The 25961-nt window shown below is 32.6% G+C and overlaps 1 protein-coding gene across 2 annotated transcripts in view; it reads left to right on the top strand.

Moving 5' to 3' along the window:
* Positions 1 to 23675, top strand: part of qless (decaprenyl diphosphate synthase subunit 1 qless) — a 121836-nt gene extending 98161 nt beyond the window's left edge. For both annotated transcript variants that reach the window (XM_074115519.1, XM_074115518.1), the window contains exons 5-8: positions 15777 to 15866; positions 16630 to 16761; positions 17577 to 17771; positions 19439 to 23675. In XM_074115519.1, coding sequence (XP_073971620.1) covers positions 15777 to 15866; positions 16630 to 16761; positions 17577 to 17771; positions 19439 to 19660 — 639 coding nt within the window. In that variant the 3' untranslated portion in view covers positions 19661 to 23675. The remainder of the gene's footprint in view (positions 1 to 15776; positions 15867 to 16629; positions 16762 to 17576; positions 17772 to 19438) is intronic.
* The last annotated feature ends 2286 nt before the right edge of the window (positions 23676 to 25961 follow it).

Below are 25961 nucleotides of genomic sequence, written 5' to 3'. Positions count from 1 at the left end.
GATTAGATTTTGAAAGGCGGGACAGGACCCATGCCCCACGGCACCGCAGCCAAAAGCGGCTTATTGCGCCTTTCCTTAAGTCTTCCCTCATGTACGTACTTTACTTACTAAGTACTCTACATTCTGATTAGTCTACTTACTGAGTAGGTACTCTACATTCTGAGTAGTCTACTTACTGAGTACTCTACTTACTGAGTACTCTGCTTACTGAGTACTCTACTTACTTAATTCTCTACTCACTGAAGTACACTGCTAACTGAGTTCTCTACCCACTGAAGTACACTGCTTACTGAGTACTCTACTTACTGAATTCTCTACTTACGTACTGAGAAAAAGCCTAAACCTAAAGTGACGAGCATTAACCAGATCCAACAGACAGAATGTAACACTTACAGCCCCCTCCCCGCACAAAGCCTTGGTTTCTATGATTTGCCACCGACTATAGTGAAGATTTTCAAAATGAATTCTTTCGCCAGACTTAGGACAATTGAGAACTAAGCAAACAGTGTTGAAACTTGCGAATCCAAGATTATTTAAATAATGATTTCGTCGACTTTTTTTCTATTGAAACCAAAGCTCAAAAAGTACAACAATTCACATGAGCTCTTTCTTTTTAATGGAGGTGGATATTGCTAGTTCTTAGATATTAACCATCGTTTAAAATCATCATTTTGAGTAACAAAGTAACTAACACCAAGGACACCCACCCATGGAATAGTTCACCAAACTTTGTTTAACCTTGACAAAAACACCAAAGCTGTCTTGGGTTGAAAAAAAAATTGTCAATCCGCAAATACTTAAAAAAAAACCACGCATGTCTATTTAGCATCTAAGTTATGGTTTTGAAGAAAAGCTACATTTTTGTCTGTTCCTTGAAATTGTTGATGTCATCATTTTAAAATTCGTCACCAAATAACCAAATAATTGTTCTTTAGATTGAGTCTTATTATAAGCCTTATTTGCAATAAATTTAAATACTCAAAGTTCCAAATTTATAGCAAATTGGTTTGGCCAAAAGAGCTCCTTTTTTTACGTAATTATTTGTAGTTTACTTAGATTTGTCTGTTTGTCCTTTTTTTTTTAGGAAATAAATGGCTGAACCTAACCACATTTCAAAGTCAATTAGTTATTAGTAAAAATTATAAGTTTTGAGAAAATTTACGTTAAATTGCTGTAAGAGAAAGAGGAAGTCGTGTGAGTGGTCGCACCAAATTTGTTTTCATTTTGCATTTTATTGCTTTAATTTAAGGCGCCTGAACATCTGAGGTCATTGACGCCTGGAGCTCTTTTTTTTCCAGTGTACTGCTGGCCTCCTCCAGACAGTGTTCTCTCGTTACAAGCAACACTATTCGAACCCGGGATCTCTCGGCACTGACCTCTGAGCTAATCCCCTTCCTTGGAAGATATATATATAAAATTTTTAGGCGCCATGATAGCCGAGCGGTTACAGGCGAGACCTGCAAAGCTAATATGTATTGCGGTACTAGTCTAGCCCTTGGATTTAATTAATGGTTAATATGAGAAATTTGCAGGAAAGTATGTTAGGCGGTTATAGGGTAGACCCGCAAAGCTAATATGTATTGCGGTACTAGTCTAGCCCTTGGATTTTATTTAATGGTTAATATGAGAAATTTATAGTAAAGTATGTTAGGCGGTTATAGGCTAGACCCGCAAAGCTAAGATGTATTGCGGTACTAGTCTAGCCCTTGGATTTTATTTAATGTTTAATATGAGAAATTTATATTAAAGTATGTTAGGCGGTTATAGGCAAGACCCGCAAAGCTAAGATGTATTGCGGTACTAGTCTAACCCCTTGCATTTTATTTAATAGTTAATATGAGAAATTTATAGTAAAGTACGTTTGCTAGTCTCCTCCGTCCACGACACCTATTTGGTAGTTGGACGTTAAGCCCCGCCTGAAAATATATACAATTTTTTCGCTATGTGAACAAATGTTAATTTGTTCTATACTAATACACAGTATTCATTTAAATACTTGGCATTGTTAACATCTGTCGTCCTCTGAAGAAAAAAGAAATAAATAAATAAGTACATAGAAATATCTGTCTGATTGACTGTTTAAATATTCTAAGACAGAACGACTACTGTTGATGTCAACGATTTTTTGTAATTAGTCATGACTTGTTACACAGGTTTTAGTTACTTAGAAGATGTTCACTAGTAGATTCTACTGTTCTCTTATTTTAGGCATTTTCAGACTACTTGCTGGACACATCCGTCAATGGACGTGATCAGAGTGTACAAAAAAAAAGGCCGCGTTGTTCAGCTCGTAGCTCGTTCAAATTCAAATGGAAAGCTTCATACATCAGCAAATATAGTAGTAGATTTTTCTATGAAAGGATTCTGATAGAATGAAAAATTTGGGTATACTACTATTTATTCTTAAGGTTTGAACTCACAAAGTTTGCTTCGAACTTTTAAGAGGGATTATTTGGAGACATACTGAATGCTTCACTTACCAAATCGATTAATACCATGAAACAATAACTTGAGGAAAATGAGAAACTAGTATATATATATTGTTTTTTAAAATGAACAATGTAGACTGCATTGCTGCAGACGTATCTTTTATCTAACAACATATTAAAAGTATAAGGTGGAATATATCGATATTATTACGTCAATTTTTACTTGACTAAGGAAGTTAATCGATTTGGCAAGTGAAAGAAAATGAATTAATTCAAATTCAGTCTTAAATTTATATTATTATTACAATAAAACTTTTTTGCCTTCTTTTTTGGCATTGACTTCCGCCATACAGCCAGCATCGTCTAGGTGCTTATCACTAGAGTATCACTCACTCTCCATTCTTACTTATAAATACATTCGCTTCACACATTCATCATTCTACTAAATACTGCTATTTACATAAACTACTGCTAATGGATGGAGCAGCACTCTGTGCTCCTGCCATCCTTATAGCTTAACCAAAATTAAAATCACGTAATTCTTCTCGTAATCATTTTCTTCCATTCATTCTAATCGGCTATAACTTTTAAATACATTCATATTTCTTAGGCTAGCTCTGCTACAGATTTAAGCGCACAAATATTGGTGGGTTCTGTTACAAAATACTGCAAGTATTATTACTTATTTTAAATTGATTCTTCAGCATTATAAATTATGTCTTCTTCGTTGAGCTCCCGCCAAGTCGATTTGTCCTTAAATTTTTATAAAGATCTTGTTTAATAAATGTATAAGAAGTCTGTCAATTGCATTGTATAATGTGAACTTAAGTTTTTATTAAAAATTTACATTAGAGTATTGAGTTAATCAGATTGGCTTTTGAAATAAATTATTCATTATTCAATGGCTAAAAAAAATTTGTCCTCATTTAGTGCTGTTTAATGCTAATTATCAGCCGAAATTTGTTTTGATTATTATATAGTTAGGAGTCAATTGTGTCTCGGATTCTTGAACAGCACACCTGTGGACGTAATGTACGCAGAGGCTGGCGAATTACCGCTCGCTTATAGAATAGAAGTACTGTCCGATCGATATGTCTTAAAAAAATTAGCCACGAACCGAATAATTTATAACAAAATAAGCCAATTAAATACCGAAGTCCTCACTCACAAATATTGGACAAAAAAGAAAGGCCCGATTTACATAGAAAGTTTTATTAGAATCTCTACCTTTAGAGATAAGGTATATTCGAATAATAAGTTAGATGTGTACAACTTAAAATACGAACATTTATTGAGCGAATTAAGTGTTAACACTTCCTTCGACTTGATAAAGGTACCGGAAAAGATGAGAACCGCGGCCTTCGAAGATTACATTTCTTCCCATCATCCGGGCTCATATCGTTTATTTACAGATGGGTCCAAAATCAATAATAAAGTCGGAAGTGCTGTGTATGATCCGGTTCGGAACTATTTTACGATAATTAAATTAGAAGATGAGGCGTCCATCTATACAGCGGAGCTAATTGCTATTTTAACGGCTTTAAAATATATTTATTCGTTGTCGGAGAAAAAATATACCATTATTAGTGACAGCCAGAGTGCGTTGTGTAAATTATCACAGATACACAACCAGTCTGCAGGAATGAATCACATTATCGCAGAGATTGTAGAAACTATTGCCATTTTTAAAGAGAAGGTCTGCATTAATTTTTTGTGGGTAAGAGGTCATTGTGGTATAAAAGAGAATGAAATTGTTGATACACTTGCAAAGGAAGCCACCAATAGTGGGGAAATGGCTAATTATAAATTACCACACACCGATATCAAGGGTATAATTGCAAAAGCAGCACTACAAAAATGGCAGACAGATTACAATAATGGTGATAAAGGTAGATTCTATAAAACTATGGCAGATCAGTTACCTAGACAACCATGGTTTAAGGGAACTGTCACTAATAAATGGGTTGTTACGACAATAAGCAGGCTGAGAGCGAACCACGCGGTGTGCGGATCGTATCTACACAGGATCAACAAAAGGTCCTCTCCTCTTTGCGTAGATTGCAATGAGGAGGAAGATTTCAAACATGTAATAATGATATGTCCACGTTATGTGGTAGAAAGGAAACGAATGTTTGACGATATATACAGGTATTTAGATGCACCATTTCGCTACGAAGACATTATATTCTCCACCAACAGTTATGTGCTTAAATCTGTAGCAGAGCTAGCCTAAGAAATATGAATGTATTTAAAAGTTATAGCCGATTAGAATGAATGGAAGAAAATGATTACGAGAAGAATTACGTGATTTTAATTTTGGTTAAGCGAGAAGGATGGCAGGAGCACAGAGTGCTGCTCCATCCATTAGCAGTAGTTTAGGTAAATAGCGGTATATAGTAGAATGATGAATGTGTGAAGCGAATGTATTTGTAGGTAAGAATGGAGAGTGAGTGATATTCTAGTGATAAGCACCTAGACGATGCTGGCTGTATGGCGGAAGCCAATGCCAAAAAAAGAAAACAAAAAAAAAAAAAAGTGCTCAGACAGTAAAATTTAATAAAATTCAGAAAATAGGAGTTAATCGATTTGGCAAGTGAAGCATTTATTTAATTCTTACCAGTATTATATGTTCCTAACCTTACATTTAACTGAAATTGTAACCTTTCAGGGAAGTCTACCTCCTAATCGATACCTTGAAGCCCGTTCTAAAAACAATTGAAAAATCAGAACGAAAAACTGAAAACTTACTACCTAAGTTACGTTTGCCCTGATTGGTTTTTGAATGAAATTCTTAAGAAAGAGAAATACGTACTCTTTCGTTATTGGAAGCGGTGGAGGACTCTTGAGACGGCGGTGGTATTGGCAGCTATTGGAAGGAGTATGTCAAGGTGGCTTGCTAGTTGGATGTTGTTGTATTGAGTACTCTACGTAGAGCAAGTAGTGTCGCAAATAATAACCGGCTTCGTTCTAAAACTGGACAACTTTACTTCTATTACGAAAAAGTCTAGTGTATGTATGCACAGGAAGGTCGACGATGTATGTATTCATCGACCTCTTTAACAGCCTTTAAGATGCCTTCCATACATTGCGTACATATTTGTGGTTGGTTTTTTTTTTTTCTATTTTTGCAATTTTTTCTTTTTTGTTGAAGTAACAGTCTTAGAAAAATTTAAATTGTATAAGGTGCAGCAGTCCATCCAAAAGTAACGCATAAAATTTTATTGTGAAGTGTTGTTGTTGCTGCAACAACTTTTATAGGAGACGACCTTGGACTAGAAAGGAAGTTGGTCTTGCAGAGTGAGCAGGTGTTGTGGTAGATTCCTTAAGTGAGCGGCTTGAAATTTTTTCTCATTTCTGCGAGATTAGGCTTTAATGTTCGAGTATTAGACCTCCCTCATTCTCTGAAGATTCATTGTTAAATTATCATCCGTAATCGGACATTGATTGATATGAAGATAAGCCTGAGGGAGATATAGTTGATGTAACAGTAGGATAGATGACGATTAACGGTGTCGTTCGCAATGGGCTAAGTAACGAAGATTTGGGATTAAGGAAAATGTCGTCACTCCTGTGGATGTGTTCCAGCAATTGGGAATCTGCAAATCAGTATTTTATGCTCGCAAGTATGACGTGTTTGATCTTAGCCCCTGATGAATTTGCCATCTAATGGTATCTGTCTATTGCCTGAATGACAGACTTCCGGTAACCGAAGATAAAGGCAGGAAAATCCTGCGAGGAAAAGTCTTATTTCACTGCGAGGAGCGTTTTTAGATTTTTCCATTTTTTCCTAAATGATATTTTCAGATATGAACTTGATCAACTAGCAATAAACAAATAACTTAAAAAAGAAAACGAGACAGGAAACAAAAATATGGCTGTACCTCTGCTCACTTATCGAACCTTGGGTTACCAGAGCTAGAGATAAAGGTAATACAAGGTGTGGCTATTAAACAACGCGCTGGCTCACACTGCTTTGTCTGTCAAGACGACGTTTCTAGCCAAGTACAACATCCCAGTTTTTTAGGCCATCCGCCTTATTCGCCTGATCTGGCCCCATGTGTTCTTTTATCTGTTCCCCAAAATCAAATCTGCATTAAAAGGAACACGATTTGCAGTCCGTTGAAGCTGTGAAAGAAAAAGCGGCATGCGTCATGCAGGAGTTCACCAGAAAAAGACTTCCAGCACTATTTCGAACAATGGTAAATTCGCATGGAGCGTTGTAGGGATAGAGGTGGGGTGTATATTGAAGGTGATAATAACTAAATATGTATAAATTTAAAATAAAATGTTTTACAGCAATAGTCTCGTTATTTAACAGCCACACCTCGTACACAAAGTGAAGAGATGCGGTTCCTAAGAAGAGCTAAGGGTTGCACAAAAAGAGATAGGATACGGAATGTTGAAATACGGGAGGAATTGAATATATATATACAGTATTAACGGATTTGTAGAGGAAGGAAGAGGGAGATGGAAGGAGCACCTTAATACAACTACAAGAGTGCCGGTAATGGTTAATAAGCACAGCCCTAGAGGACAACCTAGTGTAGGACGACCATTGAAAAGATGGAGATGGAAAAAATAAAATTGTGAAGACGGAACAATTGTAAAATTCCTGAAGTGTTGAAGAAGAACTCGATCAACTTATTACTATAAATTCCAAGTTTCGAGTCAATTGAATTATGAAAAAGTATTGTAAATGTTCACTACAGATTTGAAAAATTGTTCTGGAAGTAAAATTTGTTAGTTACTTATGAGGAATCTGTAGTTTCACTTGGCCAGGAAGAATGAAAGTGTGACCAAAAAAAGTACTCTGTAGGTATACTCTGCGCAGTAGGAGAAAATTATAGAATGTTTCACGCGCAGATTAGCGTTATTTTAGTGATTAATTTGAGGAAAAAAAAATCGACAGGAAATAAAAACTAGCCAAACTGATGGTAGCGGATTTTTAGTTTGTCCTGTCACACGCACACGCACCCGTACCTACAGAGAGAGAAGGATGTATCCGTTCCGGTTGGACATGATCAGGATTGAGGTAGGCTAGTAGTGAAACGCCCGGCCTACACTCTGGCTTGGCACACTCTTGGAGAGTGAGTGAGAGAATCCGGGTCATTGGGTCATACGCATTCCTCGCCATTTTTTTAGGACCGTCGTACCACTTTGTCCAGAATATGGTTATTAGTAATTTTGGTTTTTGGTTACTTCAGTTCAATAAACTATCCATTTCACAATTATTTGGCGGATTAAAAAAAAAAAAAAAAAAATCCAGAGTGTGCAAGTTCTCTCTTAACTAGAATTTCTCAAGGTTTCTCACTCGCAAAAATTTCTCCAAAATTCCAAAAGTATTTTTTGAGTCAGATTTCATTCTTACCAACACAGTTATACAGTTTGTAAAATGGTACATTTTATTCTTGAGGTGCAACCTATCAAGGATGGTAACCCGGGCTCGAGAAACGGCCCTAACACAAATTTTCCTAGCAAAAAAATGATAAAAGGAAGTAAGTAGTAGTAGTAATCGCCTATTTTTTCAGGCGGGGCTTTCAGGACGTCCAACTACCAAATTAGGTGTCGTGGACGAAGGTGACTAGCAAACATACTTTACTATAAATTTCTCTTATTAACCATTAAATAAAATCCAAGGGCTAGACTAGTACCGCAATACATCTTAGCTTTGCGGGTCTTGCCTATAGCCGCCTAACATACTTTACTATAAATTTCTCATATTAACCATTAAATAAAATCCAAGGGCTAGACTAGTACCGCAATACATCTTAGCTTTGCGGGTCTAGCCTATAACTGCCTAACATACTTTACTATAAATATCTCATATTAACTATTAAATAAAATCCATGAGCTAGACTAGTACCGCAATACAACTTAGCTTTGCGGGTCTATCCTATAACCGCCTAACATACTTTACTATAAATTTCTCATATTAACCATTAAATAAAATCCAAGGGCTAGACTAGTACCGCAATACATCTTAGCTTTGCGGGTCTAGCCTATAACCGCCTAACATACTTTACTATAAATTTCTCATATTACCTATTAAATAAAATCCAAGGCCTCTAGACCGGGAATCGAACCCAGTACCACAATTCGTACAACTTAGCTTCGCAGGTCTCGGAGGTCTGCATCATTTGAATACTTATTTTTTCATAACTATCGTCTATTTTGGAAGACGTACTCGTATTGAAGCACATAAAAGGTGTACTGGGAACATATCGGACCCTCTATGTGTAATTTATATATGTATACGAAGTTTTGCATGAATGAGCTTTCTACGTTACTTCGGTTGTAAACTAAATTCAGAATTTTTTTTTTTTCGGCACAATCACAATATTTTGCTTACGTAGTAAGAGAAAGCAAAAAAAAATCCAAATCAAAAATCAAAATTTTGAATCCATTTATCATCCAATCAGTGTCATCTTTAATTACAATAAAATATATAGTACATTTGAATGCGTGATTAGATCCACAGAGTGCTGGCTTAATATCTTTGCTTTTTTTACCTGTCACAGCATGTTCATTTGTATTTCTGATCGGTTTTCGGTTTTCATCCCATCATCAGAGATATCTTAATTAGTTCAGTAAAGAGTTTTCGACTTCACACGTGTTTCTGCACGTGTAGTCCAGTAAGTAAAAGTGTGAGGCGGAAGCATAAATGAAGACGAAATATCTAAAGTATCTGATTGGTCAGGAATGGAATAAACATGCACGCTAACTCGTATCAAGATATTTAAGTTGCATTTTAATATATTCTGTTTTTAAATTTAACGACATAAATATATATATACAGGGTAACCATGGTTACATGCTCCACCCACTTTTTTTTTTTAACGGCGGGAAATTTCGAAAAAATGAAAAACACGTATTTAATCATTTTTAGTCTAGTTTATTTTCAGTGATTGACCCATTTTTTTAAACCCTTGTATCTCGAGATACAGCATCCAACTTTTGTTTTTCAAATGGAACAATATATTTTTTGTTGCATATTTTTGTAGCATTTGAGCTCCTAAAATAAACAAAAAAAAATTTTTGAAATCGGTTAGGTTTTCCAAAAGTTATGGTAATTTAAAATATGAAAAATAAATTTCACTTTATTGTCAAAATTACTTTATTTTTTTTAAAGAATCTGTTCAAACTGGGCACAATCAACGGATAGGCAAGCCAAAACTCTGGGACTCCCACGCTTTGCTTGTAGCAGCACTTATGGTGGCGAAGTCAAGATCTAGGCAGACTAGAGTTATTCGATGTTTCAGACCATCGACTAAAGCCACGGGATTAAGGATACTGTACAATTTATTTTTTTAGTTATCCCCACAAAAAATAGTCCATTTGGGTTAAGTCCGGAGATCGAGGTGGCCATTTGATGGGACAATGAGTCCCTAAGCACTTTTCATGGAAATTTCTGTCCAGGTAACCTCGAACAACTCTCGCATTATGTGCCGGGCAACCAACTTGTTGAAAATACATATCTAGCCGACGTTGTAGCGGAACATCCTTCAAGCAGAAGTGGCAAAATGTCTCTTAAAAAAAGTTAGATACCTTGCACCAGCTAAGTTCTCTCTGTAGAAATATGGGCCGATTAGGTGATTTCCTAAAACTCCACACCAAACGTTTGTAGAAAAAACAACCTGAACGTCGAATAACTCTAGCCTGCCCGGATCATGACTTCGCCACCATAAGTGCTGCTACAAGCAAAGCGTGGGAGTCCCAGAGTTTTGGCTTGCCTATCCGTTGATTGTGCCCAGTTTGAACAGATTCTTTAAAAAAAATAAAGTAACTTTGACAATAAAGTGAAATTTATTTTTCATATTTTAAATTACCATAACTTTTGAAAAACCTAACCGATTTCAAAAAATTTTTTATTGTTTATTTTAGGAGCTCAAATACTATAAAAATATGCAACAAAAAATATATTGTTCCATTTGAAAAACAAAAGTTGGATGCTGTATATCGAGATACAGGGGTTTAAAAAAATGGGTCAATCACTGAAAATAAACTAGACTAAAAATGATTAAATACGTGTTTTTTATTTTTTCGAAATTTCCCGCCGTTTAAAAAAAAAGTGGGTGGAGCATATAACTTTGGTCACCCTGTATATATAAGTATATTGCTGTCATATTCATATGAATATGTGTGATGATAGAACTTATATTCTTATATAATAAATTATTTTTTAGAATAATATTTTATGAATGGCTAACAGAAACACGTTCAGCCAATAAATTACACAACTTAGTTTCATTGTGTAAAAAAAAAAATAAAAAATATGGTTAAAAACAATATAATTTCTATTTAAGGCAGAAGAACTACTAAATGTCAACATACTTTGGTAGTTTAGTACGCTAATGTTAGGTAGCTGCCCCGACATAATGTTCAACTTAGACTGAACATCTATTCTAGGTATGTGATGAACTCTTGTGTTGTAGTTTTAGGTTGTTTTTCTTTTGGTATAATTACATCATCAGCTGTTCTTATTATTTTCTTTTTTTTATCTCACAGATTTTCTTTTTTTTTTAAGAGTTTTTACCGAAAGTATCCGTTTTAGTTCCGACTGAGCCATTATAAAAAAAGTTGTTCACAAAATGATCTGAGTTTGTCTGTCTGTAACCACTATAAAGCAAAAAAAACAGAAGAATCGTAACAAGAAATTTTTAAATTCTATATTAGTCCAGCTGCCAGCAGAGAACTACCTAAATAAGACGTTTTGATCGAATTCGATCAAGCGGAAGTACCACTTCCTTGAATCGAATTGAATCGAAATAAATCTTGCAATTTTCTATAGACAACCTGTGAACCTGTGAATTATTAAAATTTATCATTTTGAACTTTTAGAATTTTAAGTAAGCCAACGTAAGCAATCTTTTTGTTAGTTATGAATACTTAGCGAAATCTAGTTCTTGCAAGGAAGTAGAAATTATTGAGGTGGCCGTTTTTTTTAGAAATAAATAAATAAATTCGATTATAAATATTGCAACATTACAACTTGTTTAACATTTTTGGTAGATTCCATATTTATTATTATGGATTATGTTTGCCCCATATGTCGTTATATCATAATTGATAATATTTGTTCAGATGGCCTAAAGGTTAGTTCCTTGTTTTGATTTGTCGTCCATTTTGGATTCAAAATGTTTTAAATTTGAGAGAGAGTGGGTTAAATTTTTTTTATTTTTTGATAAATCAATTTCTTTATCTCTAGAGATGTAAATGGTTACCAAGAGTATCGCGTTGCTGCGTTTTGCAAAAGATGGATATGGCTTCAGAATTTATGGATGTATTCACAATATATATGTGTGTTTGCTGGTGCTGTTGTCTTGGGTGCTCTGCAACTAATTCACACATAATTTACCAATCAGATATCATTTGTTGAAGATGGTGCTTATCTCTCAGCAGTTTGCATTCAATTTTGCCTTCAACGATCTATCCCATGATAAAAGAACATCTTATTATGTAAAGCACTAGAGTGATACATTTCAGAGAGCCATTTTATATAGGTATATATGAATCTGTAGAGGCGAGCGTGGTTTTGCTAAGTTAGGAAAAAAGGGTGAAAAGATATGGAGAAACAGGCTAGAGGTAGCGTCCATGATTAGCGCGATTTATAAGAAGGAAATTCTTTCTTGTAACGAATACGATGAACAGCCTAGCTGTAATCCGCAGCAAGACTTAACGCCATTTTGGGGGTTGGTTTTTATGATGGTAACACCCACCCGCAAAAAAAATAAAAGGGAAGGTAGATTATTATTGGTTACTTTAATTTCTCCCTCTCCTAAAGGTAATTTCCATCTTTCTCTTACTGTCACCATTACACTGATGTGACCAAAAAAAAAAACTGTATTTATTGTTAATAACTCATTAATAATTACTTCGTCAATATCATTCATTCATAAAAGTACACAAACGTAGGATGGTTTTTTTGTGCACTGCTCCGGTTACTGTAGTGTTCATTGATCTTGGGTTTTTATCTTTAAAGTTTTAAGCAAGAACGACTAAAAGTTTCGCAATTCGAACTCCTTTCACTATAAGTTGTCCGTGTGCTATTCAGGTGGTTACTCTTTTGAATCTGTTTTTATTCATGAGATGGAAAATTACTTTTTCAAGTTCTTTTTAAGTTGTATGAAAGGTTATTCGTCTTTTTATTCATAATCGAATCGTGTTCACTTTAATTGCACTTATATTAAAAAGTTAATAACAAAAAATCAAATCTTATTTACAAGTAAATTAAAAAAAAAAAATTGAGGTTAAATGTAAAGTTTAAATCACCCCCACTCAAGAAATATTTAGATTACAAAATTTTGTTGACAAAAAATTTTGTATATATCTATAGAAATGTCGAACATGAATCGATTTATTAACATATATTGTACATTTTGATTATTATAATTTTGAGATATGTAGATGATGTTTCCTCTTTAATTATATTGTCAGAGATGTCTTTCCCCCCCTCCAAGTGAGAAAGTAATGATTTACGGGTGTTCACTTTACATTATTTATTATGTATTCAGTGAAGGTTATACCAGTTGTGAACGTTATACTTTCTCTTTCTATTATTTTGCCCAATTCTTGAAGAATAGTTTTTACACAAAGAAAAAAAAAACGAAAAATCAAAAGAAAAAGGGAACTTTATATTTCTATTGGTTTCTACCAGAGTACCTGATTTATAATGAAAGTTTATTAAAATTTCCAATATGTAGTAAAGATCGGCAAAAATTTAATAAATTAAGTTTTTTATTTGGCATTGGCTAAATTAAGTTCCTATTGAATTAAATCAAAATTTAATTTTAATCATTATTTAAAAAAAAAATTGTGTGGTTAAATATTTGTGTAAGGTAGTTTTATTTAAGTCTAGTTAGCTATTAACATGGTTAAAAACGTGTGACAGATAGTCCTACATAAGTCTAGTGAGTTGTCAACATTGTTAAATATGAGTGTAAAGGTGGTTCTATATAGGTCTAGTGAGTTGTCAACATGATTAAATATGAGTGTAAGGTGGTTCCATATAGGTCTAGTGAGTTGTCAACATGGTTTAATATGAGTGTAAGATGGACCTATATAAGTCTAGTGAGTTGTCAACATGGTTTAATATGAGTGTAAGATGGACCTATATAAGTCTAGTGAGTTGTCAACTTGGTTAAATATTAGTGTAAGGTGGACCTATTATAAGTCTAGTGAGTTGTCAACATGGTTAAATATTAGTGTAAGGTAGACCTATATAAGTCTAGTGAGTCGTCATCATGATTAAATATGAGTGTAAGATGGACCTATATAAGTCTAGTGAGTTGTCAACATGGTTTAATATGAGTGTAAGATGGACCTATATAAGTCTAGTGAGTTGTCAACTTGGTTAAATATTAGTGTAAGGTGGACCTATTATAAGTCTAGTGAGTTGTCAACATGGTTAAATATTAGTGTAAGGTAGACCTATATAAGTCTAGTGAGTCGTCATCATGGTTAAATATGAGTGTAAAATGGTTCTATATAAGTATAGTGAGTTCTAAACATGGGTAAATATTAGAGTAAGATGGACCTATTTATGTCTAGTGAGTTGTCAACATGGTTAAATATTAGTGTAAGGTGGGCCTATTATAAGTCTAGTGAGTTGTCAACATGGTTAAATATTAGTGTAAGGGGGACCTATATAAGTCTAGTGAGTCGCCAACATCGTTAAATATGAGTGTAAGATAGTTAAATAGGTCTAGAGAGTCGTCAACATGGTTAAATGGGAATATAGTAACTGCATTTGTGTTTACAGAAATTGCCGCTAGAGTTCTCCACCTACTGGACTGTAAAGTAAGCTTGCAGCCTATTTAATGGCGGCTTAAACTCTACAATATGCCTATTTCTCATTTATCTATTTCACGATTAAACAACACCAATTCTGAACTTTTTTGTTTCTGTTGATGATAATTGGATAAAACAAGAAGTATTATTCCAAAAGAAATATTATTTATCGTATTTTTACAGGGAAATTGTTTTTCTTGCTTAAATCGATAGTTTATCAAATACCTATGGGAGAAATGTTGAAAAAAAAAATTTAAATTAATTATTTCATTGATTTTATTACGTTTAAAGTATTAGCCAATCACAGCTTAGTAAGGTAGCAGGCGGTGGGCGGGTCATGCCCACCTCTAGTCTAGTCACGCCCCTTCCAATGAAAACCAGCTATGGGCTGGGCCAAAGCGTATTAACAATGGCGCTTCATTACTTGCCTCTATATATTTCATTATTTTCTCTTGTTTTATTAACTTTTCTTTGTTATTTTAGAAAGAATATTAATCTTACGTAGATCTTGAGACAAAAAAATTAACAAATTATTTTTTTTTAAATATTCTCAATTTTAAAGAAATTTTTTATTAAGTTAAGATTGTTTTCGAATAGTTTTCGCCAATATTCGACAGTTTCACTTTACTTTCTCATGAAAAGAATCTCGTATGAACACTCACATTACTTTTTCTTACCATAATTTACGAATATAATAGAATTTTATTGTAACTTAGGATTTCATAAAGAAAAAAGAGATCAATTTAATAATAATGTTGATAGAATGCGACACATTCCCTCTGAACCAAACTATTAATTCAGAAAAAATTACAAGCCAAACTGACATTTAAGCTTAAGTACGCCATTCACATGAATCAGTTTGGTAAATTCATAGTAAATTACAGGAAAAGTCTTTCTTTAAAATTGCACTACCGGTGTATTGATTGAAGTTTGGTTAGAAATTTAATAATCAAATACTTGCGAGGTAGTAAAACCTCAAAATATCTAAAATAGAAGTTTAGAAAACCTTATTTGAACCCCTCGTAAAATGGAGATGGTCCTTATTTTAGTTTAGTGAATGGCATGGTTGTGAAGTCGCAAGACTGAAAAAATTAATCGAAAAGTTTTTGTTGGATACTGTGGAAAGGTGGCCTCGCCAAAACGTGGTCCGAACCATAAGGTTGAAAAGTCATATAGTGAGTGATTAAACCAATTTGATTATCGATTAAATTTGAAATTTAGTTGGTTAGTTGTTAAATTGTCATAGATTAAAAGTTCGATTAATTTCTGCTAAAATTTAAGAAAAAATATAATCAATTAAATTTATGATAAAATTTTATTTTTAATCAGTTCCCATCTCTGTTATGTAGAAAAGGTACAATGGTTCTATCTTTTGTCGAAATTAGTTGTTTTAAAGAGGAAGGTTATGTCTTTACTGTAAGGCTACATTGAGTAATGAATTGTTGCTAAAAACATTGTGGATTATTGTTTAAACAATTGTAACAGGAAATAGATGGTTGATTTTACGATTTTCAAATATTTTGTTAACTCTAATATGATTTATTTTTCTATTGTTCACAGGTAGCAATGGCAGGAGATTTCATATTAGCGGTCGTTTCAATGATTCTAGCCAGTCTTCAAAATTGTGATGTCACATCAACAATTAGCCAGGTGAATTGCAATAGATTACTTTAAATCATTATTAAATATAATCTACAACAAATATGTAACCGTTTTTCTAGATTGTGTTAATAAAAATAATTGAGACTGACGTACCCTGAAACATCTGAAAAAAAAAAACATAATTTCTCCATTCTCAAACATGTGGAACCTATTTAAAAAGAACAGTGTTTTATTGAATTCAATTTATTTATTAAATTTGAGTGAAAAATCTTTATTCAAAGGAGTTTGATTGAATTAAGTACAATTGAACGTTTTGGAGAAAGAAAAACAAAACCTTAGTTTACCTTCCAGAAAATAAGTAAGTTATAATCAATAAGTTAACAGTAATTGTTCTCGCAAAGAAAAATAAAAGTTAATAAACGTCATGGCATTTAAAATAAAATAATATATTTCATTAAAGAAGTTATCTCTGTCTGGACATAATACATTTGTTGTGGTTCATTGCAATGATTGAATATTTAGTAAATATTGTTAATCCTAGATGCAGATTTAGTAAGGGTAGATAAAAATTAAGTGATAATACTAGTTGTAACTGTAAAACCTTTAGTCGTATAAGATGCTGAGAGGATCTATTGTATTGTGAGTGATGCTTTATGTTTGCTTGCCTGAAGTTCTAAATATTGTTGTGCTAACAATCGAATATAGCAAACTGGAAAAAGAGCATTGCCTTTTGAAAAATGTTTAGCAAAAGATATTGAATTAACTCAGATTAATTTCAAGTAATACCCGATTATTTATTTTAACTTTCCAGGCAATTTCAGATTTAGTCCAGGGAGAATTCATGCAGTTGGGTTCAAAAGAAACAGAAAACGAAAGATTTGCACATTATTTAACCAAAACTTACAGGAAAACTGCCAGTCTAGTTGCTAATTCACTTAAATCGGTAAGTAAAATTGTGATCATTTCTATTTTTCCATTTATCTTTTGCAAAAACTTGTGAGTCGGAAGATTTTCTTTTCTTTTCTATTTAACGGGTTATATACGGGACATGGTCTACAGTGCCTCTTTGTAGTGAAACCACTAACCCCCTGTAGAGAGGTAATGTTTTATTTACGCAATAATTATAAAACACGCGTCAACATCATTGAGTTCATTGGTGCCTGGAGTTTTTCTTTAGTGCACTGCCAGCTTCTGGGCAGTGTTCTCTTGTTACAGACAACACTATCACCGGATAGTGTACTGTAAGAAGCTCCTTGATGGAGAAAATCTAAGGTTCTAGCAGCTGGATTCGAACCATGGATCTCCACGTGGAAACGCTAAATCTCTTCCCTTCTGTGAGAACTTATTGTTTGATTTAGTGGACACATTTTTATTTTTACTCCATTCATCTTTGATGCTAAAAAAAATTTTGTCTGAAAAATTAAGAATGCAGAGATTCAACGGTAAAAGAGTAGCTAGTAGTAAAGTGTGTATTTAATTGTTCAACAATAAGTAGTAATAATATGTATATACAAATTTTAAGATTGTTATCACTAAATAAAATACAATGATTACAAAATTAGTAGCGGTGTTTATTGTTTAATAATTTATATAAATTATTTTGTTTAACAATTAATTAGGGTGATAAAAATCTCATAATTTAATATTTTAAATAAGTATTTATTTGTTTATTCACCTCATTCACAATTAATTACAATAAATTCATTAATATAATTATAGATGTGTAAATATAGTTGTTTGTTTTGGGTTGTGGTATAGGTGGCAATGTTAGCTGGTTGTGATGATCAGTTGTGCGAGATAGCCTTCCAATATGGACGCAATATTGGCCTTGCATTTCAACTAGTTGACGACCTTTTAGACTTTATTTCGTCAACGGATACAATGGGCAAACCAACTGCAACTGACCTTAAACTTGGACTAGCCACTGCTCCCGTACTGTTCGCTTGTGAAAAAGTAAGTTTATTTCTTTTTTTGTGCAATTCAAAAGTTATTATTGTGAAATTATTTTAATATCCTGACGATAACGAGCATAGGTCACTTAAAATGGTAGGGCAGATCTCTGGGCCCTCGGAACAGCTTTGTATTCTCGACCACCTCATTGCATCTGATCCCTGATGGGTAATCATCATGGGTAATCTGGATTTTTTGATTAGAAAGTGTGCGCTTTCAAGAGATGATTGTAGATTGCAAGTATTTGGCTTAACAAAAACCAAATCCACTGAGGCCCTCAAGATCTGTTGTGGCCCCTTTAAGAGTCTTGTGTTTCCAGATTAGATGGATGTATCAACTACCCCTTCAGGCCTTATGTGGATCGTATGAATATTGGAAATCTCAATCGTTAGTGTTGTTTGGTTTGTTCAGGGTGGGACGCCCGCAGGGACACTATGATTTCGAAAAAGTAAGCTAAATTCACCTACCTTTTTAAAGAATTTGAATGAAATTCAACGATTAGTTCTCTTTTTCGAAAGTGTTACCTTGACTTTGCTGTATAATGTCTATAAAAATTTGTTTTTGGAGTAGTTCTAGGGTAGGGTGTGGGAGTAGACTTCCTTTTACGACTAATGTCGTATTGATTAGATGCTGGTCATCTATATTGATTTACTTTAACACAACATGCTAATCAGTCATAGGTTGATATATTTAAAGTAGGGGTTATATTACAAATAAATGCCTTGAATATAGTCAGATGTTGAGAAACAAAAGACCAAACATGTATGGGTTGAACAATCAAATTTAAATGTTAGAATATATCATTTATGTACGTACAAGGATAAGGCGGAAGTAGCTTCAGTTTTTGAGTGACACAAAACAAAAAAAATAGTACAAAAAATTATTCTACCGGAAACAAGTTAGTATGTAAGGGTAGTGAAACCCCACCACTCATCCACTCTAGCGTAGGGGTAGTGAAACCCCACCACTCACCCACTCTAGCCAGAGAGAAAGAGACAGCCCCCTCGGCACACAGAGAAGGGAGGCTCGGCGAATGTATATAAGAACGAGAAAAAAGTCAAGAGGAGATTCTGTGATTGGGTGATTCAAGGATTCTGATATTCTGTTCAAAGTCTTACACTTGAGTTGTACACATCGTTTAGCCACGTCAGTCAGTCTGTTCTGTTCTTGTAGTGTAAAGTATACAGTCCTTGGCAGTCAGTCATATAAATATACAAAGTCTTATACCGATACTAAAAGTGTTATTTATCCGTCAACATCTACAACCAACATCTCCTCAAACACCATTACATAGTACCATTTTTTGGGTGAAAATTGCCAAGGAGTCCAATCATCAGCGACAAGTCTTTTATGACTATCTTCTTGATGTCGGACGTCTACCTGGGGAAGTTCCACGTGTCCCAATCCACAATTCTGTAACGACCACCGTACTCTTCACGGATCTTCTCCGCAAAGAAGGAGGAGGGAATGCTTTCCTTTTCTTCTACTGGACATGGGTCAAAACCTGGTGGTTACTTTTTAGTGTAATGTATAGTTTTATAAAGTGTATAAGTGTTGGTAAGAATTAAAAATAAGTCTTAAATGTTCGCAATATTTTGATTTTTGTCTTTAATTCAAACTAAAATTGTGATCCTATAATTATTTTTTGTTTTTTTTTTGTTTGCCCACAGTATCCAGAATTGAATCCGATGATAATGCGACGATTTCAAGAACCAGGCGACGTGGAGAAAGCTTTTGAATTGGTTCACAAATCACAAGGATTAGAGCAGACACAATTTCTGGCCAAAAAGCATAGTATCGAAGCGGTAAAGTTGGCTAATTCCATAGCCTCATCACCATATCAAAAAGCTTTAATCATTGTACCAGATATGGTGATCAAAAGAATGAAATAGCCTTTAGATTATAATAATTTTTATTATTTTCTTTGATTTTATTCTTTGTAATTTTTTTTTAAAACCTTTTTGTTTTTGTTATCTTTGCTCCCAAAAACGTATGTGTAGGTATTTAACAAAAATAAGAATTTTCACATATGTTTGCATTTTTTATTTCTTTTTCTTTTTATTTTACTTTGCTTTAATTAAAAATTGTAGATAAGAAGGAAAAACTGACAATTTTTTTTTTTGTATTTTCACTTAGTGGAAAGTTGACGAACAGATTTGTAGAGAAAATAAAATCTATGGTTGTAAATCCAGGCACGCTGCAGCGTTTTTTGTTTTTTTGTTTTGACTGTTCATTATCTTTAATATTATTTTTAAATATTACAAATATTATTATTATTAATATTATATCTATGAATGAATTTTTATTTGCTCAATGGCTACTTTAAGCATTATATCATTAAAAATAATTAAAACATTTAGCCACTCTAATTAAAAAAAATAAATTCTTTATTTTCATTTAGAAAAATTTATTCTATATATTAATTTATAATATATTATTATATTATGGCGTTATTTAATGGCGTAAATAATCATATTTGGCTTTAGCTATTATTATTTTAGCCCGATATTTTTGTATGAATAGGTTTTTTTTGTTATAAAAATTATTTGATATTATTTGTTAAAAATAATTATTATTAAGTATGATTATTTCGAATAATTTTTGGGGATAAAATTATGGTGGCTTATTTTTAATTTATTTAATATCTTAATTATTTTTTGGCGAGTGCTAAATGTTTTCTTGAAATTATTGTTTTAGAATTGCGTAATATTTTTTTCAGTATTTAAATTAAAAATTGTAACTTTACATTTGCTGTGTAAAGTTTTTGAGTAGCGTTATTTCATAGATGGTAAGGCACATATTGGAGGAAAACTTGCCTGATCAATTTCGTACCCTGTAGCTTCTAAAGTATAAAAAAAAAAATTCTTTATTTTTATCCTCATCTTACAATATTCATCCTAAACAGGTTGTATGTTGTACTTTCTCCTAAAGTTTTGTATTTAAATCATCCCCTCTATTTCTGTTTTTCATCACATTGGGTTATAATTAATGAAATATTTGAAATGCTTGTTTTGTAGTTCCCGTTGATTTTTCGTTTAATATCTTTTCTCAACAATTGTAAAAAAAAAATGTCCTGTTTAGACGGTTTTTCTGTTCTGGAAAAAAGTTTTCTGTCAGGAACTGATTTAAAAAAAAAAGTTTATATACTTCAATAGATTCATTAAATTTAAATTTGTATGCAATATTTCACAAATCATTGACCAGAATGTTCTCCTAAATCCTTCATTCTGAGTTTAAAAAAAAAAAAAAATCTGTTGCTTTCGCATAGGCAAATTCCTGAAATCAGTAATGTTGTCACAGATCTGGTAATATAAATAATCTGAGATTGATCTAAGGGGCGATTTCAGCGATCTTATAATGTTGCCTTAATTTATTTTATTACCTATGTAAGGGCCGAAATTTTCCAAAGTACATAAGAATCGCGGAATGTTCCCTTTAGCAGAGGACTGCAGAACTGGTCTCAAGTTTGAGCGCAAAATTTTATTTTAATGATTTACAGTAAATATGATTTCGAAATTTAATCGATGGGACTTCAAAATGCATTTAACAGATTGTTTTTGTTGTTTTTTTCTATAAGAAATGATAATTTTTGAAGCAGATTATGGCAAATGTGTGACTAAATTAGAATTATCAAATTGTAAAAATTATTTATTCTTTGATTAAACATGTATTTGTAAGCTTATTAGGAAACAGTGATTTGGTTGTACTTATTATTAATATATATACATAAATACCGTGTAAAGATAAAATGAATATCAAATTCATTTTTTCATATATTTAAATTATTTCTTTAATCTATAAAATATTCACGAAAAAGTTTCGAACAAAGTTAGATCTTAAGTTAATCTTGTTACTATAACTGCTATAGCTTATAGTCTATAGCAGAATATAGCTAATAATTCCATTCACTGCCAGCGAAATGTTTGAGCCTTGGTTTATACCGGTGTAATGTTAGAATCTAAAAAAATAATAAGGGATATAAAAGTAAGGACGATTGAAACTACAATATTGGCTAGAAAATATAGCTCGCTTGCCTTTATTTTTTTTTGGTAAGATCATTCTAGCATAGTTTATTTTATAATTTATTTATATGTAACCATTTAAGTGTAATTATTAGAAACTAATAATACCAATTATAAATTAGGACGAAAATAAGAAATTCTCGATCGCACATTCAACAGTTCAAACATTTTTGTTATAATACTCGCATAGCCTTCACTTACTGTTATTTTCAAAATTCTTGGTTATAAATATTTATATTGTTGAAACCAACTAGTTTTGAAACCCACCGTTAAGTAATAGCAACGTTATAACAATACGCTCAAATAGCTTTATTTATTACTCAACTAACTGTTTCATGACAAACGAACGACCTCACATTTTGATACATAAATATGCAATGATGGTATTTAATTTTAATACTCCTTCGACTGTTAGTATGTATTCACCAATGGGGACGTATAGCTGGTATTCGCCCAAAGTTGATGTACGTAAGCTTTAAAACACATATTCATGTAGCTTAAACTCACATTTTCCATTACCTTACTGCTTGCTATTGTTTTCGCCTCAACATCATATCTACAGCGCGTCTTCATCTCCCTCAACTTCTTTTTTCTTGTTTGATATATTCTTCTTCTTGCGTAGATTCTCCATTTTCAGTTTCTCCTCTTTAATTATCTCTGTTTGCATTCTTTTGGTCATCTTCTTCGCCGACTTCATTCTTTTTTGCATTCATCCATTACTTGCCTATTATGCATATTTGTTTCCACTTCTTCAATATCTTCTTTAGTTATATCCTCACCATTTTTTACTTTATTCCTATCCCTTTGTTTTCTTAATTCTTTACTGATCTTTCGTCACTTCAGTTTTTCAACTTTTTGGAATTGGGATACATCTGCTCACAAGGAATGCCTTTTCTCTTTGATCTTTGTTCTATTATTAGGCTGTTTCTGGTACTTTGTGTTAGGCTGATTAGTTCTCAAAACTGATGCTTCCGATGAGGAACAAATTTAAAAATCTTTACATAATCGACAACAGTAAGTGAAGGTAGATAAAAAAAAAAGACATAACTTTTACACATAAAACCTATTATAACCTCTCTGCTGTAACTACTAGTTTTAAAACCGAAGTACGGTTACAGTTAGTGTTCAGGTTATCTCTTAACCTAAGTTGTGTGTGGTTGTGTCCTAGAAAGATATTATTTTTTCCATGTAAAAAAGGTAAGTATTACAAATTCATTTGTTTTATTTAATTTAGGGGAAAAAACAAAAAAAAGTGTAGTAAATAGTTTTCGTGTAAATATAAAATTATTTTACCAATTTTTATTAAAAATTGCACTTATTTGTAACCAACAAGTTTGAATCCAAAGTTTTACTTTTTAGTTAATTTATGTATGGTAACCTTTATTTTATCTTATTATTATTGTAAAGGGGGGATAAATAAAGTAGGTATTAATTTTTTTATACCGGTGCAATAGAAATGTAAAAATAATTTATTACAATTTGTGTACAGCCATTTCATTTTCAGGTTACAAATATTATTTCTTTTGTTTTATTTTAATTATGTCTTTACCTGCTAATAATTTATTTCTATTTTTACGAAGTATACACATCACTCAACCAAAATCCAGAGTAAGATAGTATATATATACTTTATTTACAATTGATTATTTTATGGATTCTGTACATTAACCATGTAATATAAATAAAAATAATGTAATAAATATGTACATAAATACATTTAATTTTTATGTATAAAGGTTTAATGATAAATTTACGCGTACTGCTAAAATTTGGTAGAGGGTTTATAATAAATATATATATATTTTTTAAGAGAAAAAAAACAAAATATGAAAAAAATCTGTTACATGTACCCCAAAATTTCGAAATAAAATTTGTTTTTCTAATATCTTCCCTTTTTTTTACTTTTATAGTACACGGAAACTAAAGGGACTAGATTGTGGAGCAGTGATACGCAAAGGCCCGCGGTCCAACTTCGGCCCAGTGTAAGGTTCAATCCGGCCCGTCACATATTTTATTATAATAATTAAAAATAACTATTAGACTTGCAATGTAGAAATTAAAGTTTTAATACGAGTTGTAAAATTGGGGTAACATTGAGAATAACTACGTCCCCAAGTTGAACCAAATTATGACGAACTATTAACAAATCACTCGCAGCTTCATGCATCGCATTAATTTTGACATTATAAAAATTTCTTAGTGTATTTTTTTAAATAAAAAAATTATGGCCCGTCAAAAATTTTACCTTTTAGTTCTTGACTCGTTCCAAAGAAAGTTTGCCCATCACTGTTGTAGAGGATAGGAAAGGGTGTTAAGTAAACGTAGTAAAAATATTTGTTAAATGTAGATGTTGTCACAAAGTTTGGGTAGAAAATATTTTATTTCTTTCACTACTACTACTGTTGGCGTTACAGCCCATTACTGGGTCTTGGCCTCCTCAATCCGCTTCTGCCAGTCCTCCCTATCAATTGCAGCAACCTTCCAATTCCTCAACTCCTGGCAGGTCTCTGGCATCCAAGCCTACCCCATCATTCCATCTTAATTTAGGTCTACCCACTCTCCTGACTCTGTGTACATCTTCTTGCAGAAGCCGTTTGGGTGTTTCCAAATCAGACATCCTCAGCCACATGGCCTGCCAAGCCTAATTATCTTTACGATGTCTGCTTCCTGGAATAGATGCTGTAGTTCCTGATTCAAATCTTCTTCTCCAAATCGCGCTCCCTTTTTAATAGGACCAAAAATTCGTCGAAGAACTTTTCTCTTGAACACTTGCAGCATCCTTTCATCTTTTTTTTTGAAATTACCCAAGCTTCGGAGCCATTTCCAAAATCTTGAGGAAGGTTGTATCGTACTGAGTGACTCATTTGTAATTAGATGTTGAAACGTGAAAAACTTATGAATCTTATCATAGTTCGACACAAAATATTGACAATTCTATCACTTGCATACAAATTGTGATACAGGTGCGAGATGATACATTAAGAATTGTTGTATTTTAATTTGATATTAAAACTTTTTAAAAAATAATAAAAAGTAGGTTTTGTCACTTAGAATATTGAAATTTTTCAATGCATATTCAACAACAATAATATATATACAAATAATGTTGCGTAATTCCTTAAATACAACTTTTTAAACAATTGGAAATCTAGAAATTGTTACATAGTTAGCCTCCGAAAAAATTGTAATTTCTATTGCTGGCAAATAAATTCATTATTAGTTCTGAATAGTAGCTGTAGTTTTTGGTATTAGGGTTCCAAACTATAGAAAATTTATGAATAAGTAATTGAAAATAGGATGATTTTTACCACTGTTATTGTATGGGATGCAAAGAAGTGATTGAAAGTGAATTGGGCAAACTTGGTTTGCTAGTCCATTAACTGGGGCTTTACTACTCAGTTCTAAACGGAAATTACTTTTTCTTTTTTCTTTTTTTGAAAATTTCCAAATTAGTCTTTTAAATGAATGGACGGGTTTTGTTTAAGGTGTGTGTCTGTTTGTTTGAGTTGGAAAATTTACCTCCATTTTATCCTTATTCTATCGTAAAGGATTAAATGTTTTGCAAAAATTCTAAGCTAGAGGAAAATTTCCCTGCCGGAATTACCTGGTTATTAAGTCGATTTTTCACTTTATTATCAGATTTCTTTTTATGAAAATTTAGAGAAGATAAGATGCGATACAGGTTTACTTCTCATACGTTATCTCTTTGTATTGTTTCACATAATTTTAGAATTAATTATATTATAGTAATTTGGAGAGAAAATAAAATGAATATTGTAGAACTTAAGGAATGAATTGTGGTGAGGGGATGAGACATTGAATATTGGATAAACCAGATTTTTCCGTTCTGTTGATGCTAGTCTTTAGAAGGCTGGATTAAGCTCAAGATAAGATAATAGTTAACAGGCACTTTTCTTTTTCACCATTTTGTTGACAGTAACACGAAAATGGTTTTACTAAATCAAAAATTTCTGAATCCAAATTTAAGTGAACTTTCCTAGCTTTTATATACTATTCTTATCGCTAAAAATCTAGGTTTGACCCTTTAATCACTGTTTTTATCATTAAAATTACGAGATTTTATTTAATTTCGGTGAGCTAATATTTGGGTTTAACAAAAATAACATAATTAAAACTCTAACCTTGAGATATGTGTGTGTTTGTGTGCGTG

Source organism: Rhodnius prolixus, unplaced genomic scaffold, assembly GCF_049639745.1.
Source record: "Rhodnius prolixus isolate KJV_2025 unplaced genomic scaffold, Rpr scaffold_13, whole genome shotgun sequence".
Taxonomy (NCBI): Eukaryota; Metazoa; Arthropoda; class Insecta; order Hemiptera; family Reduviidae; genus Rhodnius; species Rhodnius prolixus.
Note: the sequence above shows the minus strand (reverse complement) of the source record. Positions and strands in the feature narration are given on the sequence as shown.